Raw genomic sequence first — 27,896 nt, 5'->3', positions numbered from 1 at the left:
TGGAAAAAATATTGAGCTTTAATGTACATATAAATTCAGACAGAAACTGGTTCAAAAGGTTCAAACTATTTATGACACACAAAAGAAACATATAGAATAAGTATCCTGCAAAATTCAACAGTTTAAGCCCACCTGTAATGCAACATACTGTTTAGAAGAACAATAATGCTTGCTCTGCACTTTACTGACACTCTTCACACGCATTGCACCTGTACACGCAACATCAGCCAGGATGTGGTAGCTCATCGCTTTTCTGCAAACAAAATACAAATTTGTATAAAAAAGGAAATGAGCAAGAAGTGAGACACCTTTCCTGGGTTGAGCACATTAGGCAAGCTGCTGACTCAAAATATATCTTAACCATCTGTTACAAACCCTCTGTGCAATACATTAACCGTATAGTTCATTAATCCATTTAGACAACAACTGTTGTAAAGAATGGCCATGTCATATCATTATCATCACATTGATTCTTAGCAATACAGAATGCCCCTGAAGTCCAAAGTAGGATTATTTACATATGTGTCTAAGTAGGGACATTGTTGACAGACACAGACATGCTGAGGCCGGTTAACTCTGGGTGGTTTTACAGCTCTGGCCGGTCTGAAGTTCTTTTTAAACTGTAGAAACACACACAAAAAAAAAGAAATACATTGAAACATTGTAGCATTGTACTTGCATTATTATGAGAGCAGGTCAATATGCTTGCAGTACGGTGGCCGAGACGGTTCAACACAAAAACAAAAGCCACAACCCAAACGCAAAAAATACAACAACAAACGCAAAAGCTACAACACAAAAACAAAAGCTACAACACAAATACAAAAGCCACAACACAAATACGTAAGCGACAACAGAAGTGAGTGACAACAGAAGTGAGCGTGTTGTTCACAAACAGAGTCGGCGGATGAGCTGGAGGAAAGTTCTTGTAAGTGAAACATGGTTCCTTGCTAATTATGATTACTGTCGCTAAGTGATTGTCACAAATAAGCAATGTTGTTCAATATCTTTGTATTTTCATATGTATGTATACTCTGCCATTTAAGCTACGAAGGAAAGTGTGTGTGTTTGTGTGTGTGTGTGTTTGTGTGTGTGTGTGTGTGCCTATTTGTAGGGTAAGACTGAGGACATGCAGCAAAACCATAGACTGAACAAATGGTAATATACAGTCTATGAACAAACCCTTTTGCATGGTTTTAAATACAGTGTAAATATTCAGTTCGCAGTCTGAATTCTATTTATTTACTTATTTTATTTTGCAGTAGTAAGCATGAAGCAAGGTCATGGTTTAAATTCTGGGTTTATTTCATTCAGATCAACAAACAGTGTATGACCGTGAACATAGACCGTGTATGTGTGTATGTATGACATATTACGCCTGTTATACATATACATATTAACACTGTAATAGGCAGTATATTGAAGGTAACACAATTAGCTTTCACTTTAAACATTTGTTTACCGTAACCATAACCACAAACACACACACACACACACACACACACACACTTTCCAAATCAACCGTATCGAGGGAATTTGCCACTGGGAGTCAATAACCAGATATATACGGTTAACAAGTTACAAGCATGTAACAGTGGGATATAATATTTGTGTGATTTAAACAGCATCACTAAACGTGACAAACTATAAACTTTAAACTTAGCACTTGCGCATTAAAAGACGCTGGGCACCATTAAGATTAACGTTATAACTGTAGCTTCGTAGCCTTAATGGCAGAGTACATACTGTACATATGAAAATAAAAAAGATATTGAACAACATTGCTTATTTGTGACAATCACATAGCGACAGTAATCATAATTAGCCAGGAACCATATTTCACTTACTTCTCAAACATACAAGAACTTTCCTCCTGCGGCTCCATTGTCAACAACACACTCACTTCCGTTGTCTTATGTATTTGTGTTGTAGCTTTCAGTTTGTATTGTCGCTTTTGTGTTTGTGTTGTAGCTTTTGTTTTTGTGTTGAACCGTCTTGGCCACCGTATTGCCTATATGAAAAGCCATCTAGGTCAAAATTGAATACTTCACTCGTTAATATATATATATATATATATATATATATATATATATATATATATATATACCTCACTTGTAGTGGTGGAAAAAGTAATCAAATTTGTAAGTACAGTACTTGAGTAAATATACTTAGTTACATTCCACCACTGTTCACTTGCACATGGATAACATGACAATGTGTATGAGTGTATATGAATATGAGTATATATGTATGTAGGCCTATATATGTATGTGTGTGTGCAGGTGGTCAGGGTGGATAGTGGGATCACACAAACACTGGACTTCCACTCAGGAGGCCAGAGTTTGCAACCTGCCTTAAACCAAGGTCAAATGATTGACTTAGTTACATATTTACGTTGACTACCACCTTGTGGTAGCAACATCCTGTTGATATTACATGTGGTTAATGTTGTGAATTCAAGCAAAAATACTGGGTTAGATTTAGGAAAAGATAACGGGTGATAATGAGTTAAGTAGTCAATGTAAATAAGTCATTAAGTCAATAAATTGACTTTTAGTGGGCTTGAGTCACACTTAAGTCACACACGCAGTTACTTCAGACTTGACTCAGACTCTAGATGTGGGACTCGTGAACAACCTTTTATTTTTATTTTTTTAATCAAAGTCTTTTTATTGTATTTTCATATACATTTTTAGGAAACTTCTAATGAGTTGACTGTTATTCCCCTCCCTGCGTAACCTATGACCTACCTACGTAACACGTAATATGTAATGTATCTGCTGTGTGCTGCTACACGTGAGAGAGGACAACAAACATGTTGGCCGCACCAGCAGCTGTTGTCATCATAAGCCTTGGCTTTAAAAGCTTCATACACCAAGGCCCAAACAAAAGAAGCACTGAATGCAAAACTTGAGACTTGTTTTGGACTGTAACTTAGAGACTTGTGAACATCTCTGACACACACACACGCACACACACACACACACACAAACACACACCGTCATACTCATACATGGTCACGTTATGCATGCATGTGCAACTGAAGTATGCATGTACTGCATGTGTGAATTTTGGCCTACATGGCTTCTCATATTGGTAGTACTTACTCGTTTGCATCTCACAATCACTCCAGCGAAGAGGAACGAAAGGACAATCAGTGCTGTCACACTAAAGGCAATCAAGATGAGATCCCAAATGTGATCCCTGCATTGTTCCTGTGGATCTCTTTCTGTGGAAATCAATGACACCAACTTAGTAAAATAATTTTATGTGAATGTACAGCGTGTGTGCGTGTTTGAACTGAAATGATTGGTTCTTTTCACCTTTGACAATAATAATGGTACCATTGCTGGGCAGGGTTTCAATATTCGCCGTCTCTGATTTGAAGTATATCCAGCTACAGTAATACAAGTCTGTGTCCTCCTGCCCCAGCAGAGACAGCTGCAGGGTAAACCCATAGCCCGCCCGGATCTGCTGGTCTGGAGCTACGTTAATGCGGCCTACAAATTCTTCAACTATAGTATACTTGGTCACTAGTCCGTTCTTCAAGGACAAGAACACAATGTCCCTTTTGTCATGAAAGGCCCTCTTCAAGGACAAGCCCATGGGCTCAGGCAAGGATGTGGAGCATGTGATCTTAGCAGATGAGTTGACTCTCAGAGAGATGGACGAGGGATCTTGAGAAACTGTCAGGGAAAGATGGAATGTTACTGATTGCCTTGCCTCAAGTCTTTATTTATGGAGATAACATTACCTATATCAGTCACACAGGCAATATTTTTCCGCATAAATAGTTGAAATACTTCTGATAATTTAAGAAGATTTTGCTGATAAAATAATTTTTTATTTGGGGGGGCCTTGGTAGCTCACCTGGTTGACCATGCACTCCATTGTACTGTACCAATGCTCAATTCTTACTGCAGCGTCCCAGGTTCAAGTACGACCCCTGGCCCTTTTCTGCATGTCCACCCCCTTCTCTCTACCCCCTGCCTTCATCTGTCCTATCAATACAGGCCAAAAAGCCCAAAAAATAATCTTAAAAAAAATACTTTTAATTAAGTACAATTTCGAATGAAGGACTTTTACTTGTAATTCATTGTTGTATAGGTACTTAAAGTAAAGAATCAATAAAGGATCATTTTATCACCATTGCTTTCAGATACATTGCTCAGAGAGCAAAAACAGGATGAAGCCGCAAACAAACAGGAACAGATGACTCACATAATACATAAAACACATAAAATATCTTCATTGTTTTGGATATTAAACCAAAAAAATATCCATCCTTCCTCTCTATCACACACACACACACACACACACACACACACACACACACACAAACACACTCACCTGTCCAGGTGCTGAGCATTACGTTAGCAGGCATACAGAGTAAGCCCAACACACAGTTCCACCAGTGAGCCTTCATCCTGCAAGCGTAGCTGCAGGAGGGGTACCCTTAGGCTACCCGACTGACTGACAGGCTGACTGTCACACGAATGCTTAAAAACAGCAGTGTGGTTTACAAAGGAAATGTGACACTGACTGTTGTTACTTACTTGGTCTTTATCAGCTGTGTGTGGGTGGGTGCGTGCGTGCTGTGCTGCATTAGATCAAAGATGTGGAAACGCTTGTTATTGACAGAATTTTATTTCAAGAGAGGTTCCATCACCCTTAACTGTCAAATATAATCTACACACAGTATATCCATCATACTACATCACAGTATATCCAGCATATTACATCACAGTATATCCATCATACTATATCACAGTATATCCAGCATATTACATCACAGTATATCCAGCATATTACATCACAGTATATTCAGCATACTACATCAAACACTCCTTTCACAGTAGGGTCTATACAATATAACACTTACTTTTGATGCCTACTTGGTATGTTTTTATAATACAGAATGAACTGAGTGACAAGAAAGGCTTTGTATTGCACTTCTATAAAGTTGTAGACTTGCAAAGGGACAAAAAAAGTTGGATTCACCTGATTTTTAATCCCCAGTATGGGTCAAGCTCATAGACTGTAAAAATAATGGACGAAGCTTCCAGGCAGTGAAGCCAATGAAGAAGTGCCTTAAACCTGCATTCTATCTAATTTCCAGCAGGGGGCGACTCCACTGGCTCCAAAAAGAAGTCTGTTTCTATAAAAGTCTACGGGGAAATGACCCTACTTCTCACTTGCTTTATTACCTAAGCAAACAGTTTCATAATGAGTTTGTGGTCTCAATCACTAGGTTCAAATCTTCTTCAATACAGCATGATGTTCTGTTGATTAGGCTCGTTCAAGATGAACTGCGCCTCGCGTGTAAAGTGGACGAGAGCAGGCAGCAGTAGCCGGGGGCGGTGACAAAAAGATGCGGTAAAGTCGGACAGTTTGCAGCTGTTTCCAGCAGCCTTCACGCCTCACATCCTGTTAGGTCAGATTCCAATTTAATAAAATGTTATCAGACCCATATATCAGCTAGTACACAGTCTCCAGTGGTTTTTATTATGACAGAGTAGCTTTCAAAATGCTCTACATGCGATCTGTTGCCAATGTTAATATACAACAAACTGTGGATGATCTGTAATCTGAACGGATTTAGTCTCTTTGACTTCTAAACTACGTGTTCGGAGCAGAATAAGCCTTTAAATCAGACAAATGGCAATTAAAATCCCTCCAATTCAAAAACAATAAAACGTTTATATGAAACGTCATTCATGTTGAGTCGATTCAGAACCAATCAGCTGTAGCTGTTACATCACCTTAGAGCCAGGCGTTTCCCAGCATGCCCTGGGTCCGCCTGGGTCTTGCTGTTGGTGAAAAACAACTGCGCTGCATGCCTCTCAAAACTGCGGCCGCCTTGATCTCGTGAGGTTATCGTTGCCAATGTGTGCATGTCGTCAGAGCAAGACGGGATCAACTCTGACACAATCTAACCGGCATGCATTGGCCGGCGATCACCGGTGATCGATTCTGCGCCGGCCTGGCTCATCTCGAACGGGTCTACTGTTCCATTTATTTAAAAATAGACAATTAAGCTGGTGATGCTTTAGGGACGTGGCTACGTCAACCTGTCAATCAGGACAGAGGCTTAGCAATGCTAACCATGGCACTGTGTACATCAAAAAAGCTGTGAACTTATTTGAAGTGTTGTATCTTGAACTTTGACCCTCTCACTGTGTGTTTTCACTTCATCAAATAAGAACATTTTTGTCGCCTAAAGATGTCTTGTTAAGTGTTGTGCCAACCAAGCTAGCCAGCTATACATATTACATTTTAAAACATTATACAAAATTAAAATTACAAAAAAAACAAAAAAGTGCAGACAGGTCACCTGTCTAAAAAGGGAGATTTTTAAATGATGTTTAAAAGAATCATATATACAGCGGTCCGTAACCGCGGAGGCAGAGCATTCCAAAGTCTTGGTCACACGATGCAATGAATGCCTCTTTAATACAATAAAATCATTATGTACATGGATCAATCAGAATTCTGAAAAATGTGACAGTATGGCAGAACACAGCCAGCAGTGTTGAGGGATAAACTTATGAACAAGAAATATTTGTAACATACCCACAGATGGTGAAACACAAATTTGAAAATTTGTCAGGCAGTCAGTGGGACTTGACTCCCTGGTGCAGTGTCCATGTCACTATGGGCTTCATGAGTCTTTTTCTTCTTGATACGTTCCATTATTTCTCTGCCTCTATTAGTTTTAAATAGGAAATACAACATGCCCGAAACAATGAAGATAATGGAAATGCCACAAAACATGGCTGGCACATGTCTTGACCTGGCTTTGGCTGGCACATGTGTTGACATGGCTTCACCTGGCAAGAAAAAAAAAAACTTATATTACATGTGGATTAAATCAAATTTGTCCTGGATGTGCAAACACAACTTTGAACCTATAGAAATGAATAATAATCATTCACACAAACATTCACTCACATAAAAATATTTAAAATTGTAAAATACTTTAAGACACTGGAAGCTACTCACCATCATGGGTGCTGTTGGGGTTCTTAATGTTGTGCTCACTGAGCTTGATAAGTTGTACTTCTATAGGAGATGATGTAGCCCGACCGCAGTCTGTGTGTATGTGAGCGGTGTAATTTTCCGTTTTCATGACACTTGAGATGGAGAGCGACACATATGTGGCATTATCCCATTCACAGTTGTATTGCATCAAGCCACATGGTATGCTGCCATGGGCGTTATTCCAGAAATAACTTAAACATTTACAGAGGTTTGAATTAACTATATATATTATAGTGCAGTTTAGTGTCGCCATTTCTCCAGCTTTAACTTCCACTGTTTCGTTGCATTTCAGTGTCACTGCTGGATGGAAAAAAGGGCAATAAATGATATGATTTCCTTTTTTTTAACTTCATAATGTATTAACAATATACAACATATTTGTTTCTGGTTAAAATCAATATGAAATACCTTGATCTGATGAGGCTCTGTTTTGTAGAAAACTGGCAGCATAGAGCAGAGTCAGATACAACCAGAGGGAGGACATCTTGGAAGTTGATCTGTCTTCAGAAACTAAAAGAAGGGAGAAAAAAACATATAGGGATATTTTAGAGTTTCTCTTGATTGCTAAGATACAATTCTTGAAACCCTCACCCCTTTTCTCAAAACTGTAAACACAAAAACCAAATTCTCAGACTATATTCACAAAACACCTGACTTTGCTGGCAAAATCAAACAATGCTCTCAGATCAGACACACAGCCAGTCAGTAGCTAAGTTTCCATCCACTTGTCAATCGAATTATCTTTAGTTCGGTAAAAAAACTCATGCGAATAAAGCTGGTGAAAGTGTGTTTCCATCAAACAGCTCTAAAGCGAATAAAAACCTGTGCGTAATGACGTCACATGCTGTTTTGCGATTAAATTGGTATATCGAATTGATTTGAGACTTTTTATGTTGTTTCCATTCATTTTTGCACTGAATCGCACAAGATTCAAGCAAACTTTTGCGAACAAAGTTTTGCTAGACAAAAGTAGTAGTTGTTGTTAATATTAGAAGCCAAGCTACGATGGGCCTTTGGCTGAGGATCTGATCCAGCTCATCTAAAAGGTGGAACTTGCCTTTTATTTTCCCTCCGGCACCGCTGCGAGACAACTCTCTTTTTTGAGCCGTGTATCGCTGTTTGAGCGCCTATTTACTCCGCAGGACGTCCCACGGCTTGTCGTAAGGGACATTCTAAAACGCTTAATGTGAAAAAGCTTAATGTGGTTTAATGTATCTAAACATCGATCAATCATCACCAGATGAATCATGGTCATATCTTGTCATGAACACTTAAGCCTGTCAAAAAAACTAATTCGAAATCCAACGATTATAGAAGTTATCTCACGTTAATGTTTTCTTCATCATGTGTCAGATAACGTCCATAATATTTGGACATTGGGTTAGATTTGACCGTTTTAAGTGGTTATGATGAACAATATAGGAGAGGATTTTTTTGGTGATGATTGATCGTTGTTTAGGTACATTAAACCACGTTAAGCTTTTTCACATTAGGACTTATAAAGCCAATGAGAACCGTGGAGAGTCAACCCCCAGCCGCTCCGCTGCCCTGCTGTGAAGCAGAAATGCTTTATGTCAGATAACGTCCATAATAATAGGACTTTGGGTTCGAGTTTTTGACAGTTTTCATATGAGGAGCAATATGAGAGAGAAATTAGGTAATCATTTATCATTGTTTAGGTACATAACCAAAAAGCTTTTTCCTCGCCATAGGGCGCAATGATGAAGAAAACATTAACGTGAGATAACTTCTATAATCGTTGGATTTCGATTTAGTTTTTTTGACAGGCTTAAGTGTTCATGACAAGATATGACCATGATTCATCTGGTGATGATTGATCGATGTTTAGATACATTAAACCACGTTAAGCTTTTAGAATGTCCCTGTCGTAACCTTTGTTGGTCATTTCCTTCACGAGCTCCTGATAAATGATCTTAGATTTTTGCTATCTAAAATAGCCGTTATATTTTTCTGGTAAATTAAATTAAAAAAGTATCTAGTCTCCTCGTTTGTCCGCTTACATCTGTTTTTGTTTACAGCTGTCATGTGTGCAAACAGAGCGGAAATACTGGGCGGAAATGAACTGAAACTTCTTCTTCTTCGTTTTATTGCGGGTTGCAACCATAAAATGACCTAAAACTTAATCGCAATTCATTATTTATTTTCGGCAAATAACGTTTCCATCAGCGTTTATCGCATAAGCCGTATATTGATCAAGAGAAAATTCCTTGGGACCGAACTTTTTTTTTTTTGAGTCGATATTACAGTTTTTCTCAATTGCTTAAACACTATAACCAGGCTTTTGAAGTAAAATTTCTAAACCATAACGCCATTTTTCAAAAAGCACACCCATTTCACTAAACTATAAACACTATTCCCTGGTTTTGACACATGAGTCAGATTTGTTGAACTGTTACTGCAAAACCCTACACACAAATCCCTCAATTTCTCATTGCCTACACCATGTTGTCATTTAGAAAGCACAGCATTCAATATTGCTCACTCAAGTCAGCACAGCTGAAGCTCAAGTAGCACACAATTACCCAGGTGGAAACACTTCGAGTCAAAATTGATCACACACCAATCAGAACTTTCAATAGATAGATAAAATGGCCAGAGTCAGTTCATTGAGTTTTGGAACAATGTATCCATAGAGAAATGACGGTCGAGGAGGGAGAGGGAGAGGGAGAGGACATGGTCGAGGAGGAGGAGGAGGAGGAGAAGGAGCAGGACATGGTGAAGGAGAAGGAGAAGGAGGAGGACGAGGACGTGGTGAAGGAGGAAGGCGAGGAGGGAGAGGAGGAAGACATGGTGAAGGACGAGGTAGAAGAGGAGGACGTGGTGAAAGACGAGGTGGAGGAGGAGTAAGGGCAAGGAGACAAGCCGTCTCGGCTGAAATTCGAGCCACTTTAGTGGACCATGTTCTTGTCCATGGGATGACCATGAGGGAGGCTGGGCAACGAGTCCAGCCTAATTTTAGTCGCTTCACCGTCGCCTCCATCATCAGAACCTTCAGGGAGGAAAACAGGTAGGTGTACTTACAGTACGACTGCTCTGTACAGTAACTTTTGAGTGCTGTACTCTGTGCTTTGACATCACATGCACTGTTGTATTATGCTTCTGTAACACTAAATAAATCCATCAAATATACAGTAATGCGTGCTTCTATTTTTGTAGGATACAGAGACGACCATTCGGTGGTGGGAGGCTAAGGCTTTTGTCAGAGGAGCAAGAGAGGGAGCTTGTAAACATGGTCATTGCCAATAATGTAATCCGCCTGCGAGAGATTCAAAGGAGAGTGATTGAGGATGATAATGATTTTCAAGGAATAAATTCCATCAGCCTTTCCACAATTGATCGCATCCTCCGAAAGCATCGGTTCCGGATGAAACCGGTGTACCGCGTCCCTTTTGAACGAAACTCTGACAGGGTAAAAGACCAACAAGTGGAATATGTCCAGGTATGACTTTTGATGAAGGAGAAGGGGGAGGAATATAATCGGCCATCGGGCTATTGTAAATGTCCCTGGTCAGCATGGAGGGAATGTCACGATGTGCGCAGCCATCAGCCAACGAGGGGTACTCCACCGCCATGCCAGTCTAGGACCCTATGCTAGTCCTACTATGCTCCTTCTTGCATTCCTTGACGGTCTAAGAGAGCATACGTTCCAGCTGGACCACAGGGAACCAGCACAACCAGAGCACCCTCACTATGTTGTTGTTTGGGATAACGTCAGCTTCCATCGCGCTGCTCTGGTTCGTGACAGGTTTATAGATACCAGAAAGAGGTTGGAAAATATTGGGTTAACCCAATATTTTCCAACCTCTTTCTGCCTACATACTCTCCATTTCTTAACCCAATAGAGGAGTTTTTTCGGTATGGCGGTGGAAAGTGTATGACTGAGAACCTTATATGCGTGTTCACCTCCTTCAGGCCATGGAAGAAGCCTGCCTAGACATATCAGTAGGTGCGTGCCAGGGGTGGACCAGGCATGCAAGAGGATTTTACCCCCGCTGCCTGGCTAGGGCCAATATAGCCTGTGATGTGGACGAGATTCTCTGGCCTGACCCAGAGCAAAGACCGGATGCTGATGCAGAATAATTCATAATAATAATTTTTTTTTTTTTTTACTGTGTAGTACTGTAATACAGTAATGAATAAAATGTGCCAATGTAACCATTGGTTGTGTCTGAAAAGGTTTGTGGCAACATAACTTAACAGTTTTGGAAATGTTGTTTTGAATTTATTACACCAGTGTGTAAAATGAAGTTTTAGTGTGTATGTTGTGACGGCTTGTGTGTCCCGTCTGAGGTCAAAGTTTGGTTTTTCAGCAAGAGTTAATGGTTTTGATATAGTGCTTCATTTTGACCTGAAAATAGGATGTTTGGTGAATTGGGTGAGACGTTGTGGATTTGTGTTTACTGTTTTGAGAATACGAGGCATAGTTTCAAGAAATGTGTTTAAGCAATCGAGAAAAACTGTAATGAAATTCAGTCGGATTTTACTGTTTCCATAAGGCATTTTTCATTCGATATCACTTAATTCGGATAAAAACGGGTCGATGGAAACATAGCTAATAACTCAACACTACACAGCATTCATTAGACGTTACCTCAAAACAATTCAAGAACACTGTCAAGGGCATGTAGTTACAGAAAAAAAATGTTTACTGTAATTCATGTAGTACAGTAACACACATTTTGCAATGAAAACAAAAAGTCACAATTTGTACATTGAATATCTTGTACACTGCAAGTAGTGCAAATACTACAATATTGAATGTCTGTATATTACTGTACTGTAGGCACTTGTAGAACAATGCTGTACAGTAGACCAACTGCAAAAAGCCAAAGAACAAAGACAACGAAATGAAAGCAAATGACAGCTACACTAAAAGATATTGCTCCTGTGCCGCCTGTGCACTTTGAACTAGCTTATATTCTCTATGATTGGTTTGATCACCTCAGTAGAGATATGTGTGTACAATTTTGAGTCGTGTGTAACTGATGACAACTGTGTTGTAGTTGTGTTTAACTTTTGCTGCCCGTGTTAACCATTTTGCAACACAAGAGCATCACAGTGTAAAATGTGTTTTAGCGAGTGACAATGTGTTTAGAGTTTTGCCAAAAGAGAGATTGATTCGACAAATGTGTTTAGGTCGCTGAGCATTTGGATAACGGCAAAAGTTAAACACAACTACAGCACAGCTGTCACTCGTTTACGCACAACAACTCAACATTTTTCACACTTGTTACTAATGATGTGATCAAATCAGTTGTCTAGAATATAAGCCAGTTCAGAGTACACAGGTGGCCCAGGTACGTTGAATGTTGATACCACAATGGATGGAAACAATGTGAGAGGCAGAGGAGGAAGAGTTTGTGTAAGAGGTGGTGGACGAGGAGGAAGAGTACAAGGACAACGAAGAGCAAGACCAAGAATACTAATTTCAAATTCGGGCAACTGTGATAGACCATGTTCTTGTTCATGGAATGACAATGAGGGAAGCAGGACAAAGACTACAACCCAATTTGACCAGATTCTCTGTGGCCACCATAACCAGGACATTCAGAGAAGAGAACAGGTAAATGTATTGTTTTTCTAATTTGTGCGACTGAAAGTTTACTGTATACATTTGATATAGTACATCAGTTTGTCAATAGAAAGGGGACTTAGGGAAAAAAGAAAAAAAGATTTACAATACATTTTACATATGAATGTGATGTCCATTACTATTGCTTCTGTATGTATACATTTGTAAGAGCATTTTCCCTTTTGTAGAATTGCAAAACTACCAAATGAGGGTGGAAGGACTCCTTTGTTCTCCCAACAGCAAGAGGCTCTCATTGTTGATATGGTCCGTCAAAACAATGCCATCCGACTGCGTGAAATACAGCAAAGAGTTGTAGAAGACAATCTAAACTTTGAAGGAATCAACATTGTCAGCCTTTCTACCACTGCCCATGTCCTCCATCACATCAGGGTACGCATGAAGCAAGTGTACAGAGTACCCTTTGAGCGCAATTCAGAAAGGGTCAAAGTGTAAGTGTACACTTTCAGCACTGATGCTTACAGTACAAGTCTAGCCTACAGTTATTGTCCTATACTGTTACTGTAACTGCACTATATTGTAGTGTATGTAAATCAGGAGTGCATATACATACACTTTTGCAGAAGTATGTATTTCTGTAACACTTAATAAACTATTTATTTATCTCTTTTATATATCCACAAGTTTCCTACGTCCCATGATGCTTACGGCCGTGCATACCGCTTCCGCTTCGAGCCTGGAGACGGAAGTAAACAAGCCGGAAGTGTTACTCATTCATTCATTTAAGAAATACCGATAAATACCGATGAAAACTTGCTAATGATGTGGGAACACAACCATAACGAGCTTAAAAAGGGTGAAACATCAGTACCTTTACCCTCCGCGGTAGATGGTTGGGAGGATGACGTGAAGAAGTGGCCTCGTATCACTTACGGTAGCATTTTTAGCTATTTTGTTGCTTCAGTAGCCTGTGATGGTACAGCGATGAGCAATTTGAAAAGCTCAGAGGCGTATCAATATCTTCACAGTGATAAAGTCGGTCGGGTGTTGTTTAAAGATGTCGGAAACCTACCGTTTATCTAAAAGCGGGACGTTGAACCGAGCCAGAGCCCACACGTAGCACATCATAAGGCTTGGGTGCTAGCATCAGTGACAGGTGAAGTACAGACAGCAGGTTGCTCATGTATTGCAGGGCCAGGACGATCTTGTAGTCATGCAGCAGCACTTTTGTGGAAGGTCAGTAAAGTATGGACTATTAGGGGCACAGACATTGTTTATTGTATTGTGATATTAATAATAAATGTTACGTTACTAAACTGAAATGTTTACTGTGTCATTCATGTTCTGCATATGTTGTTTTACTGTAGCCGTCAGTCACAATCTTGTAGGATAAGATTTAATTTCATTGGATTTAGGTTGAAAATGCAGTGAGGCAGGGCAAGACAGGGATGGCAAGCACTGATGTGCAAAGAAATTGGAATTCTGGTGTAAAGAAGAATGTAGGTCTGAAGAAGGTTAAGCACATTAATTTTAACCATCACAGACCTAGCCACATATATCCAGGCCCATCACTACGTTCAATGCAAGAATTAACCTCCCCACAACTTTTTAAGAACCATGGAGAGTTCATAGACCACAGCAATTCATCCGTGATGGCCCCACTGTTTAAGCTCCAGACAAATGGTCTTCTTCAGTTGAGTTACAGAGCAGATGTAGACACCAGCCAGGCAGGCCTCCGCAAACATGATCCAGCCCACAATAACACACTCTGTCATACTGAACACAGCACAACCCTCACCTGTCCAAAGTGCACCAAGTTTTATGAGGACTGCATCAAAGTGTCCCATGTGCAAGCAGATACACTGATGGAAGAAACCAGGATGCAGAGTTCTTCACAGTTATGGCATGATGCTAGAAAGCTGCGTATAACAGCCAGCACAGCAAAAAAAGTCCCAAAAAGGAGCACCACTGATCCCAGAAAATTTCTAAAGGAGCATCTGTACCCAACCTTCACCGGCAATACAGCAACGCAGCATGGCAAAGAAAATGAGATCAAGGTCATCACACTCATGGAGAGCAGAGGGCATACTGTGGAGAAGAGAGGCCTGGTTGTGCACCCTGACTATCCTTGGTTGGGAGCCAGTCCAGATGGGATCCTTGATTCAACACAGCTCCTTGAGATCAAGTGCCCCTTCCAGAGTTGCATGTCACTGACAGAATTTCTGGGACGGCCAAATGGTGACATTAAAAGATTAGGTGATGAACAGTACCTGATCCTTCCCAAAGGAAAGAATGGATACTACCTGCAGGTAAATAAAATGTTTTCAAGTAGATTAGCTCTTTTATTAGCCAAACAATGTTTTTTTATATCTATTTCAATGTTTGTTTTTTTCACCAACATGCACTAACAATCCTTATTTCAGACACAATTGACCATGATGTGTCTGGGCCTACAGAGCTGCAAGCTGGTCATCTGGACACCAAGTGAGGACATTGAAATGGACATTCCATTTGACAAAAACTACACAGATGCACAAGTTCAACAATTGCAGAATTTCTACTTTTTACACATGCTACCTAGATTGGCTGATGATTTTGCTGACAAGAAGATGAATCTCTGCCCAACATACCTGCAAATCTTTAATGAGTAGTTGAGGCAGGGTTTACACTGTATAATCAGTTGTATTGGTTGTATATTCTGAAGAAATCTACCTACACAAAGACAGTGTAATGCTGTTTCACTAGTTTAAATAGAAAACAAAAGAATTTTTCAGTTCATTGACAGTTCCACTTTTATTGAAAGTTGTAAGGTGAAAGCCAGTTTTTTTTAACCTTTATTTATTCAGGGAGGGATCACGGAAGGCAGGCTCTCTTTGCAGGAACGCCTGATCACATTTACACAGTTCCACATTCATACCTGGAAGCTGCCCGGTACAACCACAGTCTGATCTGCTGGCCAATGAGCAGCTCCACTGGAGCGGTTGGGGTTAAGGGCCTTGCTCAAGGGCACCTCAGTGGTGGTAATGAGGGAGGGACAAGTGCTGTTCTTTCACTTTCCCCACCCAGATTTTATCCTGTCGGTCTGGGATTGAAAACTTCCGGTAACCCTAAGTTCGGTTCGCTCTAACCTTTTTGTAGGCAGACAAAAACAATTAAATATATTAAAGTTAACAAATAGGTTCCTGTATAAACATTAGGGCTGTGCTCGATTAAAGATATTCTTAGTCGGCTAACACTCATTCAACTGTATCGTAGGGCTGGGCGATAGGGAGAAAATCAAACATCACGATATTTTTTCGACCAAATACCATGATATCGATACCGCACGATATTGTAGGGTTGTCTATTTGTGCTTTCACAAAATATTCACACAATGAGATTTTTATAAATAATCATCAGCAATGTGGATAACTAAAGTGGGTAAAGACAAAAAAATAGAACAGTTAGAACAGTCTGGTAAGTTCAGAAAATGACATCACTTGCCTGTAATGCAGCCTTTAAAACCAGGAAAAGACACTTATGCCATATTACGATAATCCAAAATCTAAGACGATATTTAGTCTCATATCACGATATCGATATATCGATATATTGCCCAGCTCTATTGTATCGACTAATCGATTAGTTGATTTAATCGACAGATCTGTAAATAAATTTAGAGTCATGCAAAAGAACCACTTTAATTCTTGTGTTTACCAGAGATGTGCTCTTACGTTTCTTGGAAATAAGTCATTCAGCATGAAAACAGCATCAGACATGACTAATGGACTACAGAGATCTAAGCTGACTAAGACCAAAACCACCGATTAGTCGACTAATCCACTAAGAGAGAGCAGCCCTAATAAACATTGTAAATACATTTTTGTAAATTAACTCAATTATATGAAATAACTTGTACATGTTAGTTAATTATAAGAATACATTAATGTGTCATTTGAATTTTTCTCTCCCACTTAAGCGTTTCTACACATGACGTGACCTGCAGCACTCCCATAGACTGTTAATATTAAGCACTCCACACTCCCCGTTCTCTTAATACAGCCATGCACTCCACTTGAGGAGGCGGTCGGCTCACCGTCTCTCAAAATCTTTAAACTGACCTTTGTCGATCAAAAACAGACAGATTCAGCAACTGCATGGCCTATTTCTCTCTTAAAATGTTTTCAGAAATACATTTTGGTGAACTATCTTACGTAAAATCGAGACCGTTTTCAGTAAGTGGTTATTATACGTTAGCAGTGTACTGACGAAAAAGTGTTTTTTCAACAAACAAACCATAAAACACTCATATCTCATAGTAGCAGCTAGATTCACTGGAATAATTCATAGCTTAATTATTGTTATTGTGTCTATTTGCTTGAAATAAGCTCCCTCGCGGAATTTACAAGTGCTGCACAGATCTTTAGTATTTTGTCAATTTTAGTGACAAAATGAATAGGCACAGTTTGTGAGAGGATCTTGTACACCTTAAGACGCCTGATAGCTCGCTCAATGTGTATGCGGACATTAGCAATGCGCCTTGTGCGAGTGACCTGCTCATTTGTCAGCTGGCTTTTCTTACGCGTAAAGGCTGGCGTGATCAAATGAACATTCCGTTCCTCCAGCAAATCCCTGATGGTGAAGCCACGGTCCCCCATCACCTCATCTCCAGCACGCAGATGGTCAAGAAACCCAGAGTTATGTGTGATGAATCTATCGCTACATTTGCCACCATAAGCTTCTGAAATGTACATAACAATTCCAGATGGAGCAGTTGCTACTAGGTACTTGACAGTATTGCTAGCATAGTAGTGACTGTAAGATTCAGTTCGTGAGTCTAGATTTTTAGCCTTCTGAAGGACACTTTCTGTGCAGTCAATTATGCATGTTGTGTTTGGAAAACTGTCCATAAAAGCCTTCGGCAAAGTGGCCTTTATTGTTTCACGAGGCAGCCATGGAATGAGATCCTGGGTGTGCTCAGCAATCACATCTATCCAGAATTTCAGTGTTTTACTGACTTGACCAGGTGACATTTTGAAGCCGTTTGCGCTAAATCCGCAATAACAAAGTTCTGTCTAAGCTTCATCAATGTCAACAGGATTTGGTCCTCTGCTGGCAATGTTGATGATTTGGGGGCAAAATGTTGCAAGCAAGACACAAGTGTTTTAAATTCAAGTAGCGGAATCCCTGTGTACAGCAAACAGTCTGTATCATCTTTCAATGTTAACTCTGCAACAGGTAGCAAATCAGAAGACGGGGCAGTTGTCACAACACATGTGATAGTAGGTCCTTTGGAGTAGATGTGGTCCTCCATTGCTGGGTCTGACCACTGTGTTTGGGCATTCTGGAAGGTCTGTGAAGTAGGGTCTGGCTCCCCAGAAACCTCCATCACATCAGGCTCATCTGCACGGAATACATGCATTACATATTTATGTTAGAACATGAGATTTATAACTGCAGTAGTATCAGTTCAGGTATATGGAAAGCACATAAGGATTGACTTAAATTAAATGTACAAATTTGAACCACAGTATTTAAATAAATTGATATTCATGTTTAGATTGTGATATTCTTTGTAAAGTACACAGAAAAGCATTACAAGAACTACTAACGTTACTACTTTTAAAAACATTAACGTGTCTGTGCCTTATTTGTTGCTGTTCTCATACTTTTTTCCACTGCAAAATAAGCACTCTGGCTTAGTGACATCTAAACACAGAGTGCGTTTAATAATCTCAAAACAGATATTCTGTAAATGTTAAACCAAAAAGAGGGAACGAAATTAACACCTGCCACAGTGTGCCAAGTGCAGGATAAAACTTCGTGCTAGGTTAAAATATCAGGCCATCTGACTACCACCATGGCAGACAGTTTTTCTTATATTAATTTTAAGCATTTCAAGAACAGTTAAGGTATTTTAAAAAACGGTGTACAGAAAACTAACAAGCTAACGCTAGTGGACCTACCTGTGACATGTCGAGTCCTGGGTCGGCGTCTCTTCACCGGTGGCTTCTCGTAACCGAGAAAAAGCGTTGGGTACGGGTTATCCTGTGTTGGCTTCTTGTCAACGAAGTGAAACGAGCAAACAAACAGATGTTTGGGGGGCTGTTTTAGGTTTAAGTTCTTAAGCCATGTTCGTTTTGGTTCATCTTCTTGTGGGAGGCGATGAAAACTGTACCACCGTTGGCATGGACACTCGGCTTTAGTTTTTGGCTTGTGTTCATAACACGCACGTTTAAGCCACTGACTTAATTTTGTGCGGTTATTTGTACAACCCCGAACAGCACATGTTGTCCCTGAGCTCCTTAACGACATCTCAACCACTTTACAATAATAAAAAACGATCCGAAAACACTTAAAATATACTTAGCCTCTTTGCTAATTAGCTGACTCAAAACCGTTGGAATGCTACTTCCGCTGTCTGACCGGAAGTTTCACCCACATTCTTTTTTACATTAGCGCCCCCGAAAAGAGGTGTATAGAGGGTGTTTGAAATGGATTCCATGGAAAGGCCCCATGAATATATTTTTGTAGATGAAGCAGGGTTCAATCTGGCGAAGAGGAGAAGGAGAGGCTGGAACATAATTGGCCAACGTGCCATTGTGGAAGTCCCTGGCCAGCGTGGTGGCAATGTCACCCTCTGTGCAGCCATAAGCAATGGGGGGGGTTCTCCACCGGGGCCATATAACACTGACCATCTTCTTACATTTCTGGGTGGTCTTTGGGATGTTTTGTTTGAACGTGAGCAGCAGGATCATCAGCAGGCAGTGCATCCTGTCTATGTTGTGGTTTGGGACAATGTCAGCTTTCACCGTGGTGTCCGAATACGTGAGTGGTTCAACATCAACCAGCGATTCGTGAAGGTTTGCCTTCCACCATACAGCCCTTTCCTCAACCCAATAGAAGAGTTTTTCTCTGCGTGGCGATGGAAGGTCTATGACCGTAACCCAGAGTAGAATCGGTCGCTTTTTTTCCTACATGGTGACCCCCGACGTGAGGTAAAGACCAGGAAACCAACAGAAGCCAACCAGAACTTTTTGGCTGGACTTCACACACTCAGACTCTTCTCTCCGGATCCAAATGGTGCACCAAAATTAAAGGTAAGAGAATTCCTGTTTTGTCTTTAAGAAAGACCAAAATTCTCACATTCGGACCTCAAAACTAAATTTCTTTTGGATCTGTGAGGGTAAGACATCTTGGGTTTTAATAAAAAATTGGGCTAACCAGTACTGTAAATGATATTGCACGCAGAGACAGACGCCTCGAGTCAAGGAGTGTCGCCTGGGAAAAACTGAGAACGCCTCGAGTGAGGAGTGTCGTCCAGTTTAACTGAGAACGCCTCGAGTGAGGAGTGTCGTCCAGTAAAAAGACACCTCGAGTGAGGAGTGTCGTCCAGTTTAACTGAGAACGCCTCGAGTGAAGAGTGTCGTCCAGTAAAAAGACACCTCGAGTGAGGAGTATTGTCTAATAATAATGTATTAAGTAAAGACATCTCGCGTAGAAAGAGCTGTCTAAAAGCTGACTGGAAAACTGGGTTTCGAGATATGGTCTAAGAGTGACACCTGGTGGAGAATTGGTGTCACTATATAAAATAAGAGTAAAAAACAAAAATGCTAAAGTGATCTCACAGGGCGATTTGCCCATAGCGATCCAGTCTCGAAAACCCAGGTGAAAAGCAGCGTACTAATGTGTTTGGCGTGATGATGTGAGCAGTCAGTGTATTCATTTGTGTGGCAAATGTTTATCTAGTTTGGGTTAGTAGACTGTTAGCGTGTTGGTTTAAAAATGGCTAGAGAGAGTACTCCTAGGAGACAGACGCGTAGGAGTTTTAATAAATTATATAAAAATAATATAATAATCAACATACTTGGTGGGACAAAAACGCTAAGTAGTGGATCTAGAAAAGATAATAATATAAAATCCTCGGTATATTAAAGGGGGTAAATAATTATTGGGAGAAAAAGTCAGGAAAGCTGACAGTGAAATCCAAACGCAGGGAGAGTGTGAAGTGGGTCGCACAGCTGCGGACTGGATCAAATTACGCTTTGGGCGAAAAAAGGGGAGTGAACTGTCTGTGACTGAGCGGCTGCAACACACACACACTCGTTTTTTCACTAAGGAGAAGTAGGGAAAACTTTATTGACAGAACCCTACATACACACATACACACACACACACACACGTTAAGATAGAGCACTAGAGGTGTAGACAGGACAACAGCCATCGAGCAACTAGCTCAAATTTCACGCATACACACACACCCTCTCACCGAGAGAGGAGGAGTCCAAGAAGTTTTGAGCATACACATAGCGGTTTCACATACCACACACACACTCGCTTCATGCAATGAAGAAATGCTTTGCACTGATACACTGTTTGTTTTTTTGCTATTAGGGACAATTGATAATGTGATATGTTTCCCATATCAGGTAACAAATTGGATAAATAGACGTCAAATTAGTACTTAGGTTTGCTCTATAGGCCTAAAAAAAAAACAACTTTTATTCAGGATGATTTTTGGAACTATCAGACAGTGATTAGTATAGCTTTGGGTTGCAAACCAATACAGGTTGATATGAGATTTCAGCCTGAAAGCAGTTTTAATATCATACTCTAGTGAGTTCTTGGGTTGCTATATCACAAATTGCTTAAAAATAAATTAGTAATTAAGTTGATGTCAAACATTCTATTTTGGTAATTTCCTTTTCTTTTAAAGAAATTATTCATTCAACTTTTTGTTGCTTTTATACAAGTTACAACTACTACTAACAGATTATTTATATGTGCCGCGTTTTTGAGTCATGAGCTTGTCATGCATAATTAAAAAACTACTTTAAAGACAATTTAGTTTTGTTTTGATTGACTTTCACTATTTGCAGAAACATAACCTTTAAAAGTAATCTAAAAGAGAACAGTTACAAAACCAAAATTTTTAGCACAATAAATGCTGCTTTATAATATTTGATATTCACTAAAATAAGTAGAAGTTTTTTCAAGTGATAATATTGATAAAAGAACAAGTAATGCCTTTTTGGGAGTTCTGTTTTGTGCCACACAGCGCCTCATGTGTGTCGATCGGGTCCATCTCACTCCCCCTCCAGCTGCAGGACTGGTGAAAAACTGTACCAGGAGATTGACCACCACAGCCCCTCAGACCACAACACAGCTAGACACGATAAAGGTTTGTGGTCTGGCTACAGTTCTCGGCCCAGAAGAAAAGGGATGGGGGACCAGTGCTTGGCGTCTGGTTGTGACTTCAGTATCTGGAGATGCACTATGTCAAACCTAAGAGCCAGCAGCAAACCACACGCCCTACCCAAAGCCTTGATGAGCATTGTGTGATGAACTGATGACGCTGAAATAAGAAGGCTTCGGAGGGGTCAATCATATGACCCCGAGGCCTGCTCACCAAAGGAAAAGACGCTGATATCTGGAGGTACGGACCAGTAGACGGAATGAGAGAAGGAGGGGGGGAGCGAGAGACCGTTCTGCTCTGACACATCTGATGCACTGTGAAGTTAAGTAGCACACAGACTCACATTCTGAAAATACACACACTATTAGGAGAAGAGAATTAGAAGTACTTATTTTTTCTTTTAAGATAAATGTTCTGTTGGTGTGTCAGTAAATGTTTAAAGTACATTTCACTGTTCAAATTGGATTGATGAAAAGTTGATAAAAATGATCCATTCAAAGACTTCCTAAAAACCTTAAATTGTATTTTTCTAGTTTTTTTGCAGTTTCTGCATCTTTCCTGAGACCTGTTGAAGTGGTGTGAGTTTTAGTGCTGAAACCATGATGATTAAAACCAGGTATCAACAACTTTAACACAGAGATTATGATTATATGATATATTGGACCTACTGCTTGCCTTTATCGGAGGGATATTTAAACGATACTTTTCCTATTAATTAAGAAAGCTAAAAATCTAAAAATCAATCAAAAATACAGTTGAGTAGAAATTTTAAAAATAAAGCTGACAAAGACTAAATATATTTTTTATATAATATATAATTTGTTTTCTGTCCCAGAACTCTAATCAATAGACTGATAGTAACGGCTTTATCAAAAGAGGGTTCTCCCCCGGCTTATCAGATGTTAGCCATGACTGAATTTACTCACCCTGCCAACTATGAGAACCATTTTGACGAGGCTGACACCTCCTCTGACGAGGAGGAGGAAGGAGTATAGTCACGCTGGGTCTAAATTACTCACAATCACCACCCAGTGCCCCCCTCTCCCTGAGTCCCCGTTTCCTATCTCCAACTGTTTTTCTATCTTCTTATCTGCTGTCAGAGATTCCCTTCTTTGTTTCACAGATATTGCGCGGGGCTGAAAATCAGCCCATAGTCAATATAGCCTTAAGCAAGACATAGGTTTGAAGTATGATTTTACAATTTTTAATTAATTACAATAATTACAAGAGATGTTTGTTTGAAGTTTGCATGATACACGATGTTTAGGGATTTCCACAAAAATAATTGTAACCATTGGTATAGTCATAGAAAGAGCAATGGATTATGCAGCTTACATTAGGAGCTAAAATCTACATATAAGACCTACGCACCACACCGCTCTGACATGATATCTACTATCACAGTTAACTTTTGATTGCTTATTATTGATTACTAAATTGCCAGTAAGTCATACGTAGGACTCGAAAGAGGGATCCCATTATTTTGTTTTGCCAATATTAGGATTATGTTCCACAGCGTGTTGCTGTGGAAAAAGAGGGTGTAGAAATATATTGGGTTTAGAATAAAAATGTCCTGTAGCCTGGGATGGCCTCGCTGTCTCCTCCTGTCTGGCATGTGTAAGATAAGACGGGTTCAAATTTAGTGGAGCAAGAGTGCTCCTCATTTGTTTAATAAACAATTGGAACAGAATGCACCTAATAAAATATCTTAAAGGAACAGACAATCTCTAGCGCGCAACTTCTCTATCTTCTCGGAGACAGAAAGTCTGAGGGATATCCAACCAATTGGAGGCCCAGACGCAATGGCGAGAGGAGGAACCTGAAGATGAATAAAAGAATAGGGAAAAGGAAGGTCCGGTGTCAGACCCGGAAAGACTTTGTTGGTGGCTAGGGAGAGAAAGTCTCGAAGGAGCGGCTGATCCATATGCATATGAAAGATCTGTTTGCAATATCATTTTACTAAAGATTGTTATAGTTTAACTGAACGAATCCTGAGTATTCATTTCTTGGTCTGCCTTTCAACGAACACAATAAGTAAAGGGGAAAGTTTGAGAAGTGACCGGTGGTTCTTAAAAGACTCTGGCCTTATAGAGCCAGAGTAGAATCGGTCGCTTTTTTTCCTACACCATATACAAGGGTAAATCTTTTACAGGCAATGGAATTGGCCTGTGGTGACATAGGTGTGGAGTGTTGTCAATGCTGGATCCGGCACACGAGAGGGATCTTCCCCCGTTGCCTAGGAAGGGACAACATTGCATGTGATGTGGATGAAGTCCTCTGGCCGGACCCAGCAGAAAGACGGGATGCTGAGGCAGAATGAGTCTCTCATTGACTTTGATTTTGCAATTGCACAATATTTTGTGTAATACGCTTTTCATTTAGAGTTGTCTTTGTTCTTTCTTTATTTTTATGCTGAAAATACAGAAATTCAATACTGTATTACTTGCAGTTCTTACAGTATGCAATATATTTGCTGTCCTGAGTTGTGAATTATTTATTTTTAATTATGGCGAAATTATTTTCTATATGCAATAAAAAAAAATTCTCTGTAACTACATGCCCTGGACGCTGTGTTCTCAATTTTTTGATGTAGTGTCTAATGAATGCTGATGAGTGTTTATATATTGACTGGCTGTGTTTATGTTTTGAAAGCATTGTTTGATTTTGAGCACAGATCAAATGGTTTTGAGGCAAGTGTGGGTTTTGTGAATTTAGTTTAAAGACTGGGTTTTGTGTTTAAAGTTTTGAGAATATGGGTGAAGGTTTCAAGAAATGTGTCTTAGCAATTGTGAAATACTGTAAGCAATCAGTGGTTTACACAAAAGCAGGCTGGACTTTGATCCTAAACCATGCAGACTCCACACCCTCACAAACAAAAATGTAATCTCAAAGTAGTATAAAACACATATAAATCAAAAAAATAATATCTCAAAGTGTTGACAGAGCAGAAACAAAATGACAGCCTCGCTGAAAGAAAACTGTCCCAGCAACTCCACACATCTGAGTCATGGATTCCTTGTGAAGGCATCAGTTTCCAGTAAATAACAGACCGCTTTGTAATCCTGCCTTCCTGCCTATATCATTTTTTTTTTAACGATGTCTTTTATTGATTTAACATTACATTACCACCTTTTGTTAAACAAGTGGAGGTTTGGGCACCTGGTTAGCTCACCTGGTAGAGCGCGCGCCCATGTATAGAGGTTTACTCCTCGACACAGCGGCCGCAGGTTCAACTTTGACCTGCGGCCCTTTGCTGCATGTCATTCCCTCACTCTCTCCTTTCATGTCTTCAGCTGTCCCCCACCTCCCAAAAAAAGGTTCCAAGGATGGATGTTATTGAGATGTGGCCTGTTCTTTGTTCTTTGCACATTATTTAAGGATATATGATTCACTCGTCAATATGTGATTAACAGTCTCGGTCTGACAAAAGACCAGAGGTGGAAAGTAAGTGACAGTTTTATAGGGCTGCAACTAAAGTTTATTTTAAGATAAGATAAAATAAGATATACTTTATTGTCCCCGAAGGGAAATTAGTTTTGGACTCTGTCCATTCCGCAGCTTTACAAAGACAACACACAATACAGAAAATAAACATCTCTCAACACATACTCTCATGCAACACCAAACATGCTCTCATATACATTAGACAGGTACGTATATAGTAAGCACATTAACTCCTCCTTTCAGTGGCAGTTTTTAATGGAACAACTCTGTCGGTTGCATTCTCCGCAATAAGTGTAGCACAGCCCTTGCACAATGAGATATTGCACAACTAACACATTGCCCTACCCCAATAGCCTACGTTGTTGTACAATTTTTCATAGTCAATTCATATGTTTATTATTTTCCTGTTTAATTAATGGGTTGAATGAATGAATGGGCTATGAACATATTTTAATAGTTACTACTGATTCATTTTTGTAGCTTTAATGAGAAGTCTGCAGCAGGTAATCCCATGAAGGAATGAGCACTTTTAAACAGAGCTGAGAAAAAAGTAGCAAATAAGTAGCCAAAAGGCTAAATTATAATTCAGTTAAAAGGTGAGATCATTTAGACTCACACCGATGAATCGATTAGTACTTGACAACTCATCGATTCATCTTTACAGCTGTACAATTTGAAGGTGTTGCAACAGATTTTACAAAGTAAACATACGAAAACCATAGTTATAGATTATACCTGACCAGGCATAGTGGCTGCTTTGATGGGGGTAATGTGAAAATATTGTGGGGGAGCTCAACTAATGCAAAAAAAAAACAACTCCGAATACAATTAGACATAGGTGTGATGCTGATCTTAAATGTAATGTCACACATCTCCAACCGGCCTCAGTCAGTTGGATTTTAAACCTCAAAGCCATGAGTTGTCATTAAGAGTGCAAAAAAAACTAGTTGTGACGTTTTAGATGAAAATATTTAATGTAACTTGAACTGTAGTTAAAAGTAGTAAGTAGACATTTGAACGAATCAGCCAAAAGTAATGGATACAACTGTTGAAATAAGACCTAAAATAAATTGCTGCTTACATGTTAAAACATCAATATAACAGTCCAATCATTTATCCAATATTAGTATATTTGGCATATGTACTTTTACTTAAATATTTTGAATGGAGGACTTTTATTTTTTTACTTTTTAAACACATTGTTGTATCGCTACTTTTACTTTACATGTAAAATGTAAATTTAACGTAATCACGTCTTCAACTACAACTTACTGCAGCCTTTCAGTAAACTCTGCATGTTAACCTATTCGGATCGATTACACCATCACCCATTATAACATGAATGAGCTTTTGAGTGGCTCATCAACTGCTTCAATTGCAGAACAGCAAACAACGCACCATGGCGCACACTTATATCAATATAAATAGAAAAAGAGAGGTGCTTACCTCAAGAGGGCTTCTTTCCAATGGGAGCGTTGAATGATTAAATCGAACAGCACTCTGAAAGTAAACTAACTTCCAACCCGCCCTCCACCCCTGGGGGGATTTTATTGTCGTTGTTTCGAAACTTAACTCATTCCTGCAGAGATTGAATGATTAAAGGGAGGTGAAGGAAAAGTGAAAGCGATGAACAAAGAGATCAAGGACGGAAAAGAATGTTGCTCCCAAATAGGATCACTGGATGGACAGTATGATATGTAAATCACTTTTTTTACACTTTGGAATTGAACATAAGACGTCTTACTGGCATCTTAGTGTCTGCACTGTATAAGCAGCCCTTTGTTTTTTACCCAAAAACTATGTCTCCTTTTTTCAAAACTCTACACACAATTCCTAAAACTGCACACACAAAATGCAAAATGCCTCATATCTCCTTCAAAATGAAACACTGCATTCAAAATACCATAAACACATCTCAAAATGACTTTTATGAAAACACTTTTTTCATAATAGTACATTTTTGGATATACCATGTACACACTGTTGTTCTAAATCTAAAGCTCTTTAGTCTTTCATAGGCTTATATCTACATTTACAATGTTCTAGAGAGAAAGTCATCTGCTGAGAGGGGTTGAAAAGTGCACTGTAAAAAACAATGTAATGTTACAGTAAAACAGAAAATATTGATTGGACAAGAGTAAGAGTAGCACAGTGTTGTATACAGTAGCATCAAACAAGAAAACCAAAGTATAAACATGTGTAAACCAAAGGTATCATTTTTAGAATAAAGCATATGTGTGTGTGTGTGTGTGTGTGTGTGTGTGTTTGTGTGTGGTTTGTGTGTTTGTGTGTGTGTGTGTGGTTTTGAGATTGTTTGTGCGTCGTGGGGTCGGGGTGTTGGGGGGACAGAATTGTATGCACTCTGTGCAAAACAAAGTCTGGTTGATTTGTAATGCTGAAATAGTCATTAGATAGTTGCATGCAGGGTTAGGGTTAGGACGCCACGGTAAAGCTACTCAAGATGGGGGGCTTCTCTCATTGGTCAATCCGTGGTTGATCACATGATGAATAAGTGTGGCCTTGATCTCATCAGAGATGGCTCTCCTTTTTACTCTTCTTCCCTCCTCCTCCTCGTTGTTGTCCCCTGTCTCTCCCTCCTACTCCCCTTGCTCTGTCTATTGTTGGCATCCATTGTTCAAAACAGGTAATCTGACCTTTGACCTATGTATAGGCCTATACTAAAGC

The 27,896-nt window shown here is 39.7% G+C and overlaps 2 protein-coding genes and 1 pseudogene across 5 annotated transcripts; 1 reads left to right on the top strand and 2 right to left on the bottom strand.

The window, feature by feature from the left end:
• Positions 1 to 26,743, bottom strand: LOC120551322. Of its 4 annotated transcripts, none has more exons than XM_039788641.1 (7): positions 26,658 to 26,743; positions 7,450 to 7,551; positions 7,003 to 7,341; positions 4,351 to 6,830; positions 3,324 to 3,686; positions 3,108 to 3,229; positions 1 to 620 (listed from the first exon to the last, which is right to left on the bottom strand). In XM_039788641.1, the coding sequence occupies exons 4-7, from the start codon at positions 4,424 to 4,426 to the stop codon at positions 474 to 476; spliced, it is 708 nt and encodes a 235-aa protein (XP_039644575.1). In that variant the 5' UTR covers positions 4,427 to 6,830; positions 7,003 to 7,341; positions 7,450 to 7,551; positions 26,658 to 26,743; the 3' UTR covers positions 1 to 473. The 4 variants fall into 4 exon arrangements, with proteins under 4 accessions (XP_039644575.1, XP_039644576.1, XP_039644577.1 ...); XM_039788642.1 differs by having other exon boundaries at positions 7,003 to 7,338; XM_039788643.1 differs by having other exon boundaries at positions 7,003 to 7,133.
• On the top strand, positions 13,713 to 15,375 carry LOC120551321. Its single transcript, XM_039788640.1, has 2 exons — positions 13,713 to 14,901; positions 15,016 to 15,375. The coding sequence occupies exons 1-2, from the start codon at positions 14,041 to 14,043 to the stop codon at positions 15,241 to 15,243; spliced, it is 1,089 nt and encodes a 362-aa protein (XP_039644574.1). The 5' UTR covers positions 13,713 to 14,040; the 3' UTR covers positions 15,244 to 15,375.
• LOC120551662 lies at positions 16,942 to 19,025 on the bottom strand (annotated as a pseudogene).
• Positions 26,744 to 27,896: the final 1,153 nt, after the last annotated feature.

This window comes from Perca fluviatilis, chromosome 21 (genome assembly GCF_010015445.1).
Source record: "Perca fluviatilis chromosome 21, GENO_Pfluv_1.0, whole genome shotgun sequence".
NCBI classification, from domain to species: Eukaryota; Metazoa; Chordata; class Actinopteri; order Perciformes; family Percidae; genus Perca; species Perca fluviatilis.
The sequence above is the reverse complement of the archived record's forward strand: the minus strand, read 5'-3'. Positions and strand labels throughout refer to the sequence as shown.